The following is a 14566-nucleotide window of genomic DNA, read 5'->3' on the forward strand; positions in this document are numbered from 1 at the left end:
CAAATTGCTGAGTTTGATGACACGTGGTAGTTGACGGGTGTACCAGTTTAGGTTTTACCCCTATGTTTGTCACAGGTTTACTAATTTGTGATTTTTCATGGTATTAATCCAATTTAACGGAGGATAAATTTGTCACAAGTGTACCGGTTTGGAGTTTTTGGTGGTCGAAAAATTAGTTTGAGGTAAATTTGTCACGGATGTACCAGTTTGGGATTTTTTGTGGTCAAAAAATTAGTTTGGGATAATTTGTTGTAAGTGTACCAATTTGAAATTTTTCGTGATATTAACCATTTTTAATTTATTGACACTTGTAAACAAAATCCAAATGATGAAAGCAAAAATATAGGCTTGTAGAGATATGAAATGTTATTATCTCAAATTTTTTCGTGACTGATTCTAAATTAGGGGTATGCAAAACGGACCACCCGAATCGAGAATCGGACCGGTCGGTCTGATCCGGTTCCCGAGAGTAGCGATCCGATTCTCGGCTCCTAAAAGTGGAACTAGTGTTCGGACGGTCCAATTCCCAGTTCCAAAGGGAACCAGACCAAATCGAACTGAGCTGATTTTTTTTTTTGTTTCTTCAAAAAATTAGTAAAATGTGAACTAAATCCTAAGTGAAGTACTTTTTCGGTTCGTCTTTTCAATTTGAGGATTATTACTGATGTTTGATCATTCATGGTTTTAAAATAATCCTTATTTCTCGATGATCGGTAGGTTTAGTTTTTTGTTTTCAATTTGCAACTTATAAATCTGCTTTTTAAATTTTTGTTTATCGTAGAAGATATATGAATATATAGTTAGGGTCCTTTTAAGATATATGAATATATAGTTAGGGTCCTTTTACTCATATCTTTTTTTAAAAAAGTAATGGGGGACACAAAGAGATGGCATCAAGTGGTGGGAAAAAAAATCGGTTCCATTGGACCGGACCGACGTTGGTCCGGTTTGGTTCTTGGTTCTAGGATCAATCGGTCCGGTCCTCGGTTCCCAGTTCCACCTTGGGATTGGGCCGGACCGGGAACTAATCACTCCTATTACAAATGTTGGTTAGATTTTTCGAGTTATCCATTATCTCTGAAAGAAGGGACCGATTCCCATTTCCAGGATGTAACTAGGAAAAGTTCAATTTTGTGTGTTTTCTTCAATATCTTTGTTGACTTTGAATTTGGTTTAATTGGATCATTTCTCAAGTGAATGTGAAAACTGTCTTAGCTTACATAAGAGTGGGGATATTTTGCCCAATGTTTTGTTAGTGTATTTGATGATGGACGATGCTATTTCCACCCCCATTTTAGCTAAGACACTCCTTTTTTGTAGTCACATGACCAAAATACCCTCTTTCTCTTTATTGTTTCTTCTTTTATTATGCTAATCAACAAAATTACCTTTATTTCTAGAGTCGCATTTTTTTCACCTTAGTCTAGCTAAAACACTCCCAATAAAAGTGTTATGACCATTTCACCCATTGTGGATCCCACCTTTCAGCATATTTTATATTTTGTTTTCTTCTTTTGCGGGTCCGACTTTCCTTCGTCTTCATCCTTCTTTTTTTTCTCTCTCTTGCAAGCAATTATCTTTCTCTCTCTTGCGGCTCCCACTTCCGTGCTTTTATGGTAAAATGTGGCATCCTCTAGTGAAGTTGAGGAGGATGTAAAGCGTGAGAGTCAGAGAGAGTCACGGTTGTGAGTGTTGGAACCAAAATAATAATAATAAACTTTGGAAACTTGGAATAAGAGCACAAATAATTATTGGAGGGAGAACTTTTTATTTAGAATGCTTTGTCTTTGTGGCTTCGTGTTTGGCTTTATTTACAACTCACGACTTCATCCCTTTATATAGGAATTGAAGTTCACAAACTCCAATGATTACATTTAATAAAGAAAACATAACAATCCACAATCATTAAGAAAGACAATAAAACAGCTTAATCTGTTGAAGAAAAACGAAGCCACGTTGAAGTCTTTATGACTCTTCTTTAACGCTTGTAGCTTCCAGCAACCGACGTGCTCAATCACACCAATAATCAATTTTATGTTACTCCAACAGCCTCCCTTAAAATTGATTTTGGAATTCAACAACACCGAGCATCATCTTTAATTTTTTGAATGTCTCCGTCTTCAATGGTTTCGTCAAAATATCTGCAATATGATCTTCTAACCTACAGGAATTAAGTTCGAACTCGCCATCTTTGACTCTATCATGAATATAGTGATACTTGATGTCGATGTGTTTGCTCCTGCCATGAAAAACCGGATTCTTGGCTAAAGCCATAGCTGATTTATTATCACACAATATTTTGGTAGGACCTGTATGTTCATGCATTAATTCACACAACATCCTGCGAAGCCATATTGCTTGACATGCCGCTGAAGATAACGCTATGTATTCTGCTTCAGCTGTCGAAAGTGCAACGACTTGTTGTTTTTTCGAGGACCAAGAAATTACTCCTGATCCAAGAAAGAAAGCATTTCCAGAAGTACTCTTTCGAGGCTCAATATCACCTGCCCAATCACTATCTGTGTACCCCACCAAACTGAAATTATCGGTATAAGAATATAAAATTCCATGATTACGAGTTCCACTGACATACCGTAAAATTCTTTTTGCTGCCTACAAATGTGATTGGTATGGTTTCTCCGTAAACCGACTAATAATTCCCACGCCATAAATAATATCTAGCCTAGTAGAAGCCAAATATCTTAAACTGCCAACGATGCTCTTAAAATAAGTGGGATTTACTAGTTCGCCGGCTCCTTCTTTCTTTAGCTCCAATCGTTCTGCTACGGGAGTTCGTATTGGTTTGAGTGATTCCATCTTCAATCGCTTCAAAATATCATTAGCATATTTCTGCTGTGAAATAAATATGCCATCATTTGTTTGCTTCGCTTCAAGGCCTAAAAAATAGGACATCAATCCTAAATTTGTCATCTCGAAATGGCTAGTCATAGCCTCCCTGAATTCAGCAAACATCTTTGGACAGCTCCCTGTAAATATCAAGTCATCAACATAAAGGCACACAATTATTATGTCACTGTTAGTATTTGACTTGATATATAGTGTATGCTCATACGGACACTTTTGAAAATCATGCTCTAATAGGTAAGTGTCAATCCTCGTGTACCACGCTCGAGGTGCCTGTTTTAGCCCATATAATGCCTTTTTTAGTTTGTAAACTTGATTTTCATGCCCTTTCTTCTCATAACCCTGCGGTTGCTCCACATAGACTTCCTCTTCAAGAACACCATTGAGAAATGCTGATTTCACATCCATTTGATGGATCTTCCAACAATTCTGAGCTGTGAGTGCTAAGATCATCCGAATGGTATCCATTCGAGCCATTGGTGCAAATACTTCAAAATAATCAATACCTGGCTTTTGTTTGTAGCCTTTTACAACCAACCTGGCTTTATGTCGGTCCACTTGACCGTCAGGCTTGTACTTCGTCTTATATAGCCACTTGATACCAATGGGCTTCTTACCAGGTGGTAAAGAAGTTAACTCCCATGTGTCATTCTTTTCAATGGAGTGGATTTCTTCATCCATTGCAAGGATCCACTTCTCATCTGCTGCTGCATCATCATAGGACACGGGGTCACATTCTGCAAATAAACAAAAATTTATCATAGTTTCATCAGTGATTCCATCACTATCACTATCATCATCTCTTGTGACAACATAATCCTTAAATCTTGATGGCGTCTCTCGCAATCGCTGTGAACGACGTATCGGCGGTTCTGAAACTGCTTTTGGTGAAGAAAATGAACTACCAGGCAAAGATGATGGATCTTCATTTGAAGATTTTTCTGTCTCTCCCACCAATGGTTCGTCTTCGATGGTGATGCTTTTCTGGTCAATCTTCTGGTTCCAGTCCCAGGCTTCATCTTCAAAAAACTGGACATCCCTGCTGATGACTACCTTCTCAGTGACTGGATTATACAACTTATAACCCTTAGTCATGTCACTGTAGCCGATGAAGATGCACTTCTGGCTTTTCTCATCCAACTTTTTCCTCCGTTCATCTGGTATATGGGGATATGCCACGCACCCAAATACTGGTAGGAACGAAACATCTGGCTTGTTGCCACTCCAAGCCTCTTCTGGGGTTCTTCCAAGAACACTCCTTGTTGGACACCTGTTTAGCACAAATACAGCACACGCAACGGCTTCTATCCAAAACTTCTTGGGTAAATTTTTAGCCTTTAGCATACTTCTTGCCATTTCAAAAATTGTCCTGTTCTTTCTTTCTGCTATACCATTTTGTTGAGGAGTATAGCTGGCAGTCAACTGACGTTTCACTCCATGAAATTTACAGTAATTGTCAAATTCATTCGAAGTGAATTCTCCCCCTCTATCTGATCTCAACGTCTTTAAAATAAAGTCACTATGCTTTTCAACATAGACTTTAAATTCTTTAAATTTTCCAAAAGCTTCAGATTTTTCTCTCAGAAAATATACCCATGTTTTTCTGGTAAAATCATCCACAAAAATTAACGTGTACCTTTTTTGTCCGACTTATTCCACCTCAACAGGACCACAGATGTCTGTATGTACCAACTCCAATGGTTGTTTTGCTCTTCTGGCTTTTCCAACTGGAAAGGATTCTCGATGTTGTTTTCGAACAAGACATCCTTCGCATGGTCGATCTGGACTGTCAATCAGAGGCATGTCGGTCACCATCTTTTTCTGGACTAGTAATTTTAGTCCATGAAAATTTAGATGACCGAATCGAAGATGCCACAACTAGTTTGTACTTTTCATCATCACTTGAAAACTCAAAAGATTCTTCGTCCGAAGAGTCAAAGGGAACATTCGGTTCTTCGTCATTTGCACCATCGTAATCAACTTATCATTCACACCTTTGATGGTGCAAACTCCATTTTCAATATGGACTTTATGGCCTCTTTCGGAAAGTTGTCCAACACTTAACAAATTCCAAAAAAGTCCCGGTACAAAGAAAACATCTGCAACAGTAACATTAGTACTACCTTTTGACTTGATATTAATGTTACTTTTGCCCATTACGAGAACTTTGGATTTATTCCCAAAATTAACTTCACCACGAACCGTCTTGTCCAATTGCGAGAATAACTCCTTTCGGCCAGACATATGATTACTACACCCAGTATCAAGGTACCAAATGTTGGTGTCCACGATGCTTGAGTCATCCTTCTTGCACGCTAGCACCACATTTTCCTCGGCATCAATGGCATGTGCTTGTTGTTCTTGCTCGTACGCCACCTTTGCTTTACATTCGGATTTGTAATGTCCGAATTTGTTATACTTAAAACACTTGACCTTTGATTTGTCACGTGTTTTATATTTTCCGGTGAAATTAAAATTTCCACGTCCACGTCCTCGACCACCTCCATGACCTCGGCCACCTTGATAGCCTCCTCGGCTTGATTGAGTGACCCGACTCTGCAATGCTTGCTCGGGAGTCGAATCGACGGACTTTTGATTCATTCTTTGCTCATGCGAGCACAATGAACCCATCAACCGCTCCAACGTCATGGTTGACACATCTTGCCCTTCTTCAATCGCCGTGACAACATAGTTAAATCTTTCGGTCAAAGACCTCAAGATCTTTCCTACAACTCGCACATCTTGGAGTTCTTCACCATTAACCCTCAATTGGTTAACAATGGTCTGCACACGATCAAAGTACGCCAAGATTGATTCAGAGTCATTCATACGTAAAGACTCGAAATCTCCTCGAAGTGTTTGAAGCCGCACATGTTTGACACGATCATCGCCTTTGTAGGATTGTTGCAAAATATCCCACGCTGCTTTCGTGGTTTTCGCGCTCGATATTTTTTCAAATATCATTTCTTCTACGGATTGAAAGATCGCAAACAATGCTTTCTGATCTTTTTTTCGAGATTCCACCAAAGAGTCTTTCTCCTCCCTTCTCAAAGCATCGAATTCTTCAGCATTGGCCACTTCGGTGTAGCCGTTTTCCACCAAGTTCCACAAATCTTGCGATTTGAAAAGAACTTTCATCTGGACGGACCAGTTATTGAAATTCCTCTCGTTCAACTTTGGAAGTTGTAACTGAACGGAACAAGTAGATGTCATTTCTAGCTCTGATACCAAATGTTGGAACCAAAAAAATAATAATAAACTTTGGAAACTTGGAATAAGAGCACAAATAATTATTGGAGGGAGAACTTTCTATTTAGAATGATGTCTTTGTGGCTTCGTGTTTGACTTTATTTACAACTCACGACTTCATCCCTTTATATAGGAATTGAAGTTCACAAACTCCAATGATTACATTTAATAAAGAAAACATAACAATCCACAATCATTAAGAAAGACAATAAAATAGCTTAATCTGTTGAAGAAAAACAAAGCCACGTTGAAGTTGTTATGACTCTTCTTTAACGCTTATAGCTTCCAGCAACCGACGTGCTCAATCACACCAATAATCAATTTTATGTTACTCCAACAGTGAGGTAGCGTTTGAGCGGCGATTTCTACATTGGTTTTGCCTTGGTTTTTGAACACTCACTCCCTTTCGAGTGCGCGAGGCGAGCGGAGTAGCAAATCCAAGAGCCAAGAAAGAGATTCAAAATTTTGAAAGCATTTTCTAGAGAGAGACGCCGGAGAGGAAGGATGTTTGCTGTTCTTCTTTGGAAAGAAAGAGGAGAGAGAATAAAAAAGAAATAAATAAATGTGTGCACAACTTAAGAAGAGAGAGCACAGGGGGCTAGGACTAGTGTGTGCATGCTAGCAAGAGAGAGAAATTTATTTTTTTGTGCATAAATTGATTTGTTGGCAGTTGGCCCCACACCTCCACGTGGCTCCACGTGGCTCTTCGTGAGTGGTTGGGGACCACGCCGACGTGGAGCACTGGGACCACCCAATATTTTCCCCCCCATTAATTATCTCAAGATCAACCATTATATTTTTTAGAAACCTAGATCAAGTGTCATTATTCTCTACCTTGACAACAGCCCAAGCTATTGGAAACATTTGGTTATATACATCTTTCCCTTTAGCAGCCAATAACTCTTCCTTATATAACCCTTTAAAAAATATCCATCCAACCTTTACATATACTCTACTAGATGGGTTCTGAAACCTACATTTACCAGCATAATCCAAAATCTAAGCATATTCTTCCTTATACCTAACCATCAGTGTACTCATCACCTTATGTTTAACTCTTTTGCATTAATTCCTAGACACATTAACCCTACATGCTCCTTCACTGACTACTTCAACTGAGGACTCGTGATCTCTAGTATTGCCTTAATAGTATTAAAGAAGTGCTTCGACAATAATACATGAGTTACCATTTTATTGTCAAATATGATGGAACAACTTTGTTCCTCCTGCAATAACCAAATGTGGAATGAGCCGCTCTTCCTACTCAGTGCATCATAGATCTTTTATGAATAATTTGGTTGTGAACATTTAACTTGAGAACCCACCTGCGCATGGCCGAGTTGGTGGGCGCTTTCCTTCCCTCCTTAGAGGTTCTGGGTTCGAATCCCCGCTCGGTTCCGTAATTTAAGTGGGGGCCCTGGCGGTGGGTTGCTGGGCTAGTCTCCCCCGAGGTATAGGCGCTCCGATTACCCGTGCGGGCTCGTCCCCGGGGAATAGTGGCGGATCCTCGGTTACCAAAAAAAAAAATATTTAACTTGGGATTATGTGGTTAGGCGCACTGGTCCTAGGTTCGATTCCCCAGCTGAGCACTTGTGATTTAAGTGGGGGGCCATGGCGGTGGGTTGCTGTGCTAGTCTCCCCCGAGGAATAGTTGAGATGCGCGCAAGCTGGTCCGGACACCTCGGTTACCAAAAAAAAAAAAACATTTAGCTCTTACAAATTCCTTCGTATTTCTAACGAATTCAATACTCCGATGTTCAGCAATGAAGTACTTTACAATAGCTTCTTTGAACTATTTGGCATCATCAAATTTTATACCTACAGACAATAAATGGCATGCAATAGTTGAATCATAGGAAGGATACTTACTTTCCTTCTATGCAAAGCTACTTCATCATCTTCAAGCTCATTCTCAAAACTATCACTCTCATCATCACCGCCACTTTCTTCATATTCATTTTCATTACCATTAGCCGGAGCTCCTTCATCCTATTTTAGTGGTTGAGATTCATGCGATTCTCGAAATGCTGGAATTTTTTTTTTGAAGTTCTCTCTACTTTTGTTTTGACTGTGCAAGTTCCTCATCATCATCACTTGAGTAATTTACATTTGGCAAAGTTTCATCATCTGATTTACTGGATAGAGCAACTTTTCAATATAACCTAGTCAATTCTCATAACCTATGTTTTCACCAGAGACTCAAGGACATGTCCCCGTTTGCTGAACTCTCTCTAACATACTCACTATATGTCTTGCCTCCCTCTCCAGCCTCTCCTGTTCTCCTTCATCTAGAAAAGATCCACCCCAACCTGAGTACTCGGTTTAATACCATCTCCTACTTCTCCTACTTGAGTGCTCTCATCATCTGCATCATCACCGTAATACTCAACATAACTAAAGCTTTCTCATCATGAAGATAATGTTAAACAATATCCTTAATATCATTATAGTCATGGAAGTATCTTAAACTATCCTTCGAGCTATTCCCAAGAACACAATAATGCAATTTTCTATTTTGCATCGTAACTGTTGCACTATACCCCTTACGAAATCAATATATGATGGCCTACTTATATCGACAAGGACTAGCATATTTTGCTCATCACTGCCAATAACAAATTTCCCACCATAGCAGACAGTGATGGCTATATCTGTCCCCCACGCGACATTGAACCCAAGAAAAATAAATTAATTTTTGGAATTACAACGTAGAAATGACGACATGTTCACATGAAGGTCCCCATAATTGCACCTAATTGATTAAATAATGACTCAGTAGGCGTCGTTTAGTGGACAAAAAGTAATAAAGCTAACATTGAATTGATAAAACAAATCGAGGTCCACTTTACCTTTATGTGATTCCTCATCTAGCATCATTGTCCCCACGGCTGCACCAATAGCCCAAATTCCCCCTCCCCCTCGGAGAGTCCTAATTTTTCATCTAGCCAATTAAGTGAGTGAGAGAGGATACGAACCTGACTTAGTGAGAGCGATAGAGACGGTGAGTGACGGTAAGCCAAGGACTGTGATGGAGAGAGTGCTGCAACGGTGAGCAAGGGTTGAACGATGATTGAGCCCTATTTAGTTTATAGCGTGTGACGTTTTCTTTGGATTGAGCATTGAATGACATTATTTATGCACTATGGTGTCGTGTTGGATGGAGTGACGTCGTTTTGCACGTTCATGTGGACTGAATTTTTAAAAAAATATTCCAATTCATATAAAAATTTTAATTATAAAAGTCACATATTATTTTCGACAGAAATTTCTTGCCAGAGGCACTTAAGTGATTATTTTTTCTTCGATTTGCTATTTAAGTAAGCTAGCAAAAATTTTTGGAACTAAAGTGAGCTTTGTACGAAACTTTTGACACTTCTAGTGTCCTTATCTCCATAAATAGTAAAAGATTGAATGATCATTTAAACAAACGACTTTCCAAGTTAGTGGTACTGAAATGGCGTTAATAGCCATTAGCATAAAATTAGAATCTCTGGTTGCCTAGGATATGAGGCGAACCTCCTAAGTCTTGCTTGGTTTCTAGCAGACCCCAAATAGCCAGTAACAACTCCTAGAATTCCTTAGGTTTAAAAGAACTAAAAAGCGAAGTCCAAACGTCACGTGAGGTATAGGTTTGGAGAGCTTGCACCTAATCGATGGGCCATTCGGCTCACCTCTTGGGCAATACCCCTAAATTTGTCTTTTCGCCTTTTGGACGAGAAAGAGAGGTTGCAACAGTTTGGTGACTCCACTGAGGACTTGGCTATAAAACTTAGAGGGCTTAGATTGTAATAGCTTGATTGATTATTATCTAACATGGTCTTTATTGATAGAGCATATCAAAGTCGTGAGGAAAACGAAATTAGTCTCTAACGTCGTGATAAATGTTTTTGTAGATTGGGATTTATAAGGGGTGGCGTGATTGTAAACCTTTTATTTTGTAGGTGGTATATGGAATGTATGTGGGGATTATATAGAAGCGGTGTTTGATTGAAATTCGAAGTATGTTTATTGCTTTAACACTACACATTGCACACACAGCCTGTGATCTAAAACCTCGACCACATTTAGGAGACCATTAGGAGGTATCGAGAGGAGGGATCTACGTACCCGTGGTCATCCCCTCTTAGTTCCCTCATTTCAATTAGTGATGAAAATGATTGTCCAACATAGGCGTGGAGTGGGAAAAGTCTTTTTTGCCTAATTGAAGTGGGAGCCTTAAACCTTTAGATGCCCACCCTTATGCGTAAAACCTCACAAGTTAAATGTGCATGTCTATATGATTAATAAAAAAGAGGGATCTTTTGTCACTCGTTGTAAGAATGATTCCTCCCTTTACTTGGTCACTCTAGATTGAAATTTTCATTGTCGGAAATGTGTATAAATCAATTGAACGCCCTAGAAGATCTAGGCCTATAATTAGAAATTTAGCAATCGCTCTTGGCAATGAACCTTCAAAAATTAATTTGTTCAAACAAAAATATTTGAAATCACATTTTGTGTGTGAATCTTTGAAAATTAATGTCGCATTACTTTGCATAAGTATTTTGAAGATGAACTCCCACCTTTATATATAAAAAAAAATCATTTAGAATTAAAGTCACATTTTTGAAACATAAATTATTCGGAGTTAGAATCTCATTTTGCAAATGAATCTTCCAAAGATTTCATCGCTTGAATAGATCGTGCATATTAATTCCAAGTAGGCCTTTGGTTGATAGTAGCGTATTGATCTCATAAGGACGCCTTCTCTTATGAATAAACTAGTGGTAAAACACTTGTTCCTTGTAGGTAGGGATATTGGGGCAACGTGTCATTGTCTCTCTTTTATTTTATTAATATTTTTATTATTAAGGGCCGACGGCGGGCGAGGGCCGCGACCCTCACTTGTGGCTGGTGAGGGCCGCGAGCCCCTCACATTGTTTGGGCAAGGCGTCGCGGCCCTTACCAAGTGGCCCGTAGAGGTCGCTAAGCCTTGGCCCGTGCGGGCGAGCCCGCTGGCCCTTAACAATAAAAAAAGAGAAAAGCAAATAAATTAAAGAAAATAAAAAAGAAAATTTCATAAAAATTTCAGAAATTATTTAACTCAGCGTTGACTGCGTCACGTAGGAATTTGTCAAAAAGACTAAATTGATAAATCATCAAAAAGTTCGAGATCGAATTGACATAATTAAAAGATTTAGAACTGAATTGATCACCGTAAGACATGATTATGAATTTTTACACAATTTTTCTAAGAAAGGTCCCACTAGATTCTTTCAATAATTTCTCACTGACGTGCCAAACAAAAATAGCCTGTCGCTTTCAGCTTTAACTTAGCAAAAGATAATTTCATTTAAAATTAGTCAAATCCTCCTCATTTTAACTATTAAATGACGTGAGCCTTGCGCAGCTGCCACATCTTCTAATGTCTATCTGGGAGTCAAAGTGTTCAAAACGAACGTGCTCGTGTGAGAGGAGAACCCACATGCACATGCAGGAGGTGGCCTGCATGCATCGCTTCGGAGACGTTCACGTTTACTCGTGCCTGCGATCGCATCATCTCCCATCACCCTCGCGTAAATCCCTCGAACGTCACTCTCTTTTTCAACACCATTCTGATCCTACAGAGAGAGAGAGAGAGAGAGAGAGAGAGAGAGAGAGAGCACGCACCCTTCGTTTCTCACAAGATCCACTTCTCTCCTCCTTCGCCAAAACCCTTGAGAAGTTTCAGGCTTCCAGCTTTTCAAAGAAACACAAACATGGTCGAAATCGACGGCGAAGTAATAGAGCCGATGAGTCCAGGTCGCGGTCAGGGATCGAGACGAGGATGGCGACCCGGAGGAGGAAGAGATCAGCTACGACGACCTCCAGAAGCGCACGTGGAAGGACCGCATGCGCCTCCGGAGGCTGAAGGAGCAGCGGGATCTCGCAGCCACGGGAAGCCGGCATGAGCCCCTGGCCAAGCAGGAGGAGTCCCAGAGGAAGAAGATGGCGCGGGCCCAGGACTCGATCCTCAAGTACATGGTCAAGACCATGGAGGTGTGCAACGCGCGGGGCTTCGTGTACGGGATCGTCCCCAAGCACGGCAAGGCGGTCACTGGCTCCTCCGAGAGCCTCCGCAAGTGGTGGAAGGAGACGGTGAGGTTCGACCGGAACGCCCCCCTTGCCATCGCCGAGTACATGCCTCAAGTCCTCGATGCGTCTGGCGAGCTCGACCCCAGTTCGCACATGCACCTCCTCCTTGACTTGCAGGTAGGCTTCGTGTCCACTCGTTGAATTCGTTGTCAATATCTGCTTTCCAGAAAAATCTAGTCAATAGTCGATGGTATTGGTTGGTGTGGTGTCTGCTTTCGTAACTCCGAGGGGGAGATTGGCCGTCTCAAGGAAACTTTTGAATTTTTCTCGTACACTTCTTGCAGAATTACAGTCTTTGTCAAATCGTATCAAAAATTGACAGCCCTCATCGCAGGACACGACGCTCGGGTCGATCCTATCGGCTCTCATCCAGCACTGTGCTCCTCCGCAGAGGAAGTTCCCGATGGAGAAAGGATTGGTTCCTTCGTGGTGGCCCACCGGAACTGAGCTCTGGTGGGGCGACCAAGGCATCGCGCAAGAACAAGGGCCGCCGCCGTATAAGAAGCCCCACGATCTGAAAAAGGCCTGGAAAGTGAGTGTTCTAGCCGCCGTCATCAAGCACATGTTGCCGAACTAGGACCGGATGCGGAGGCTAGTGAGGCATTCCAAGTGCTTGCAGGACAAGATGTCAGCCAAGGAGACCGACATCTGGTTGAAGGTTGTCGAACAAGAGGAGGCCCGCTTGCTCCAGACACAGAGGTGCCTCAAGATTTCGCCTTCCCAAGAAGAGAGAGACGAAGAGAACAGGGAGATGATGATGAGCAGCTCCGAGAAGAGGAAGTGCGGGTTCCACAGAGAGGTCGATGACTGCACGCTGTACGCTTGCCAAAATGCCAAGTGCCCGCAGAGCCAGCTGAGCTTGGGGTTCAACGACAGAAATTCGAGGACCGATCATGAGTCACAGTGCGTTTATCGAACTGAGAAAAGGGACGATGACAATGGCGACAGCGGTAGCATTAAAGTGGGTAATGTTGCTGAGAATCAATTCGAATTGGTCGATGCCGAGAGTCGAACTGAACTGTACGAGAACGAGAACAGGCCACTCAGTCCCCTTCACACGTTGATGCAAAGTGCAATGCTGACTCTGGATGATGGATGAGTTTGGGTTCACACAAGGCTGATAAGGAAGGTGGTGTTGGTGTTGGTGCTGGTGGTTCCCATTCAAGTGAGGTAGGACAGAGATGTGGCGCTACAGTGGGTGACGCTCATCGTGACCACATGAGCTATTGGAGGAGCACGGGCGGTTTAGAGGATTTGATGCTGCCCAACGCGTTTGAGATGCACCGCGAAGACTTGCACTTGAATGGGAGCCCCTCTTCGAGAGAGACGGCAATGGCTGCGGCAGCTCTACATGATCATGTACACGAGCAAGCTTCTATTTGGGATCTTAAGTACGTGGAGTGGAAGTAGACAGTGACTGAGATATACAAATAAAGGAACCGGACGGCTTAAATGTCAGTTCAGTTTTGGGGGGTGAATAATCTCTATTGCCTTCTCTCTTCTTCCAGTTGATTAGAGTATGTATTTGTAAAAAATTGTAGGTTGTGCGGAAACATGGTTTCATATCGATGATAGTTTGTGGTTTTTGTGATGTATGCAAGTGTATGTGTGTATGGTATAGTTGGTAGAGGATGGACAAGGGATAAGGTAGGATAGTTCAAGGATATAGGTCATGGGATAAAAGAAAATAGTTTCATTAGTTGGACATAATAGTTGTACAAATATAGTTGATGGAGGATTATGGGTGGAGGAGCTAAGGATGTGGATTTATAAGCTCACTTCATTCAAGCCTATTTATGGACATCATCAACCGCCATAGAGGATTCTTCCAGTATGCAGGCTGTAGGCTTGCATGGACTTTTCTTATCCACTTCCTTGGTTCTTCTTTCCTCATTAGGTGAGTTTAACACTCCACTTAGGATTTGCAGAAAACCACTCACAAATTGACACGTGGCAATCGGGGCCCACATGTCGAGGAAAAAACTTGTCTCTCTCCTCTCTCTCACGCGCTCTGCTGTCCATCTCTCTGCATCCCCACGCTCAACCCCCTCTCTCTCTCTAACGCCTTCGCTCGCGCCCGATGCACGACTAGCTCTGCTCTTTCTAGTAGCCATCGCCTCCGATCCATCTCCGGCGACAACTTCCCGAGATATTCAACCTCCGGGGACTCCGGTCAACGCGCCGGACTTGTCGTACCCAATGTAAAAACCGTCGTCCTCGCCGACGACGGGGGAGTACAGACCGGCGACGCCGAACGCCGGGGTAGAGCTGGTCTTCGGGCTTGAAGACTGAACGCAGCAGCTTCTGGATCGACCACGAGATTCGGGAGTGCTTCTTC

General features: G+C 41.7%; 1 protein-coding gene across 1 annotated transcript; it reads left to right on the plus strand.

Annotated features, from left to right (window-relative positions):
• The first annotated feature begins 11852 nt into the window (after positions 1–11852).
• On the plus strand, positions 11853–13327 carry LOC115687315 (putative ETHYLENE INSENSITIVE 3-like 4 protein). The gene is given in 3 exon segments (XM_056307653.1): positions 11853–11894; positions 11896–12345; positions 12563–13327. Coding segments are annotated over 3 exon segments (1257 nt in total).
• Positions 13328–14566: the final 1239 nt, after the last annotated feature.

Source organism: Syzygium oleosum, unplaced genomic scaffold (assembly GCF_021117445.2).
Source record: "Syzygium oleosum isolate NSW1041296 unplaced genomic scaffold, Sole_v2.1 Sole_v2.57, whole genome shotgun sequence".
NCBI classification, from domain to species: Eukaryota; Viridiplantae; Streptophyta; class Magnoliopsida; order Myrtales; family Myrtaceae; genus Syzygium; species Syzygium oleosum.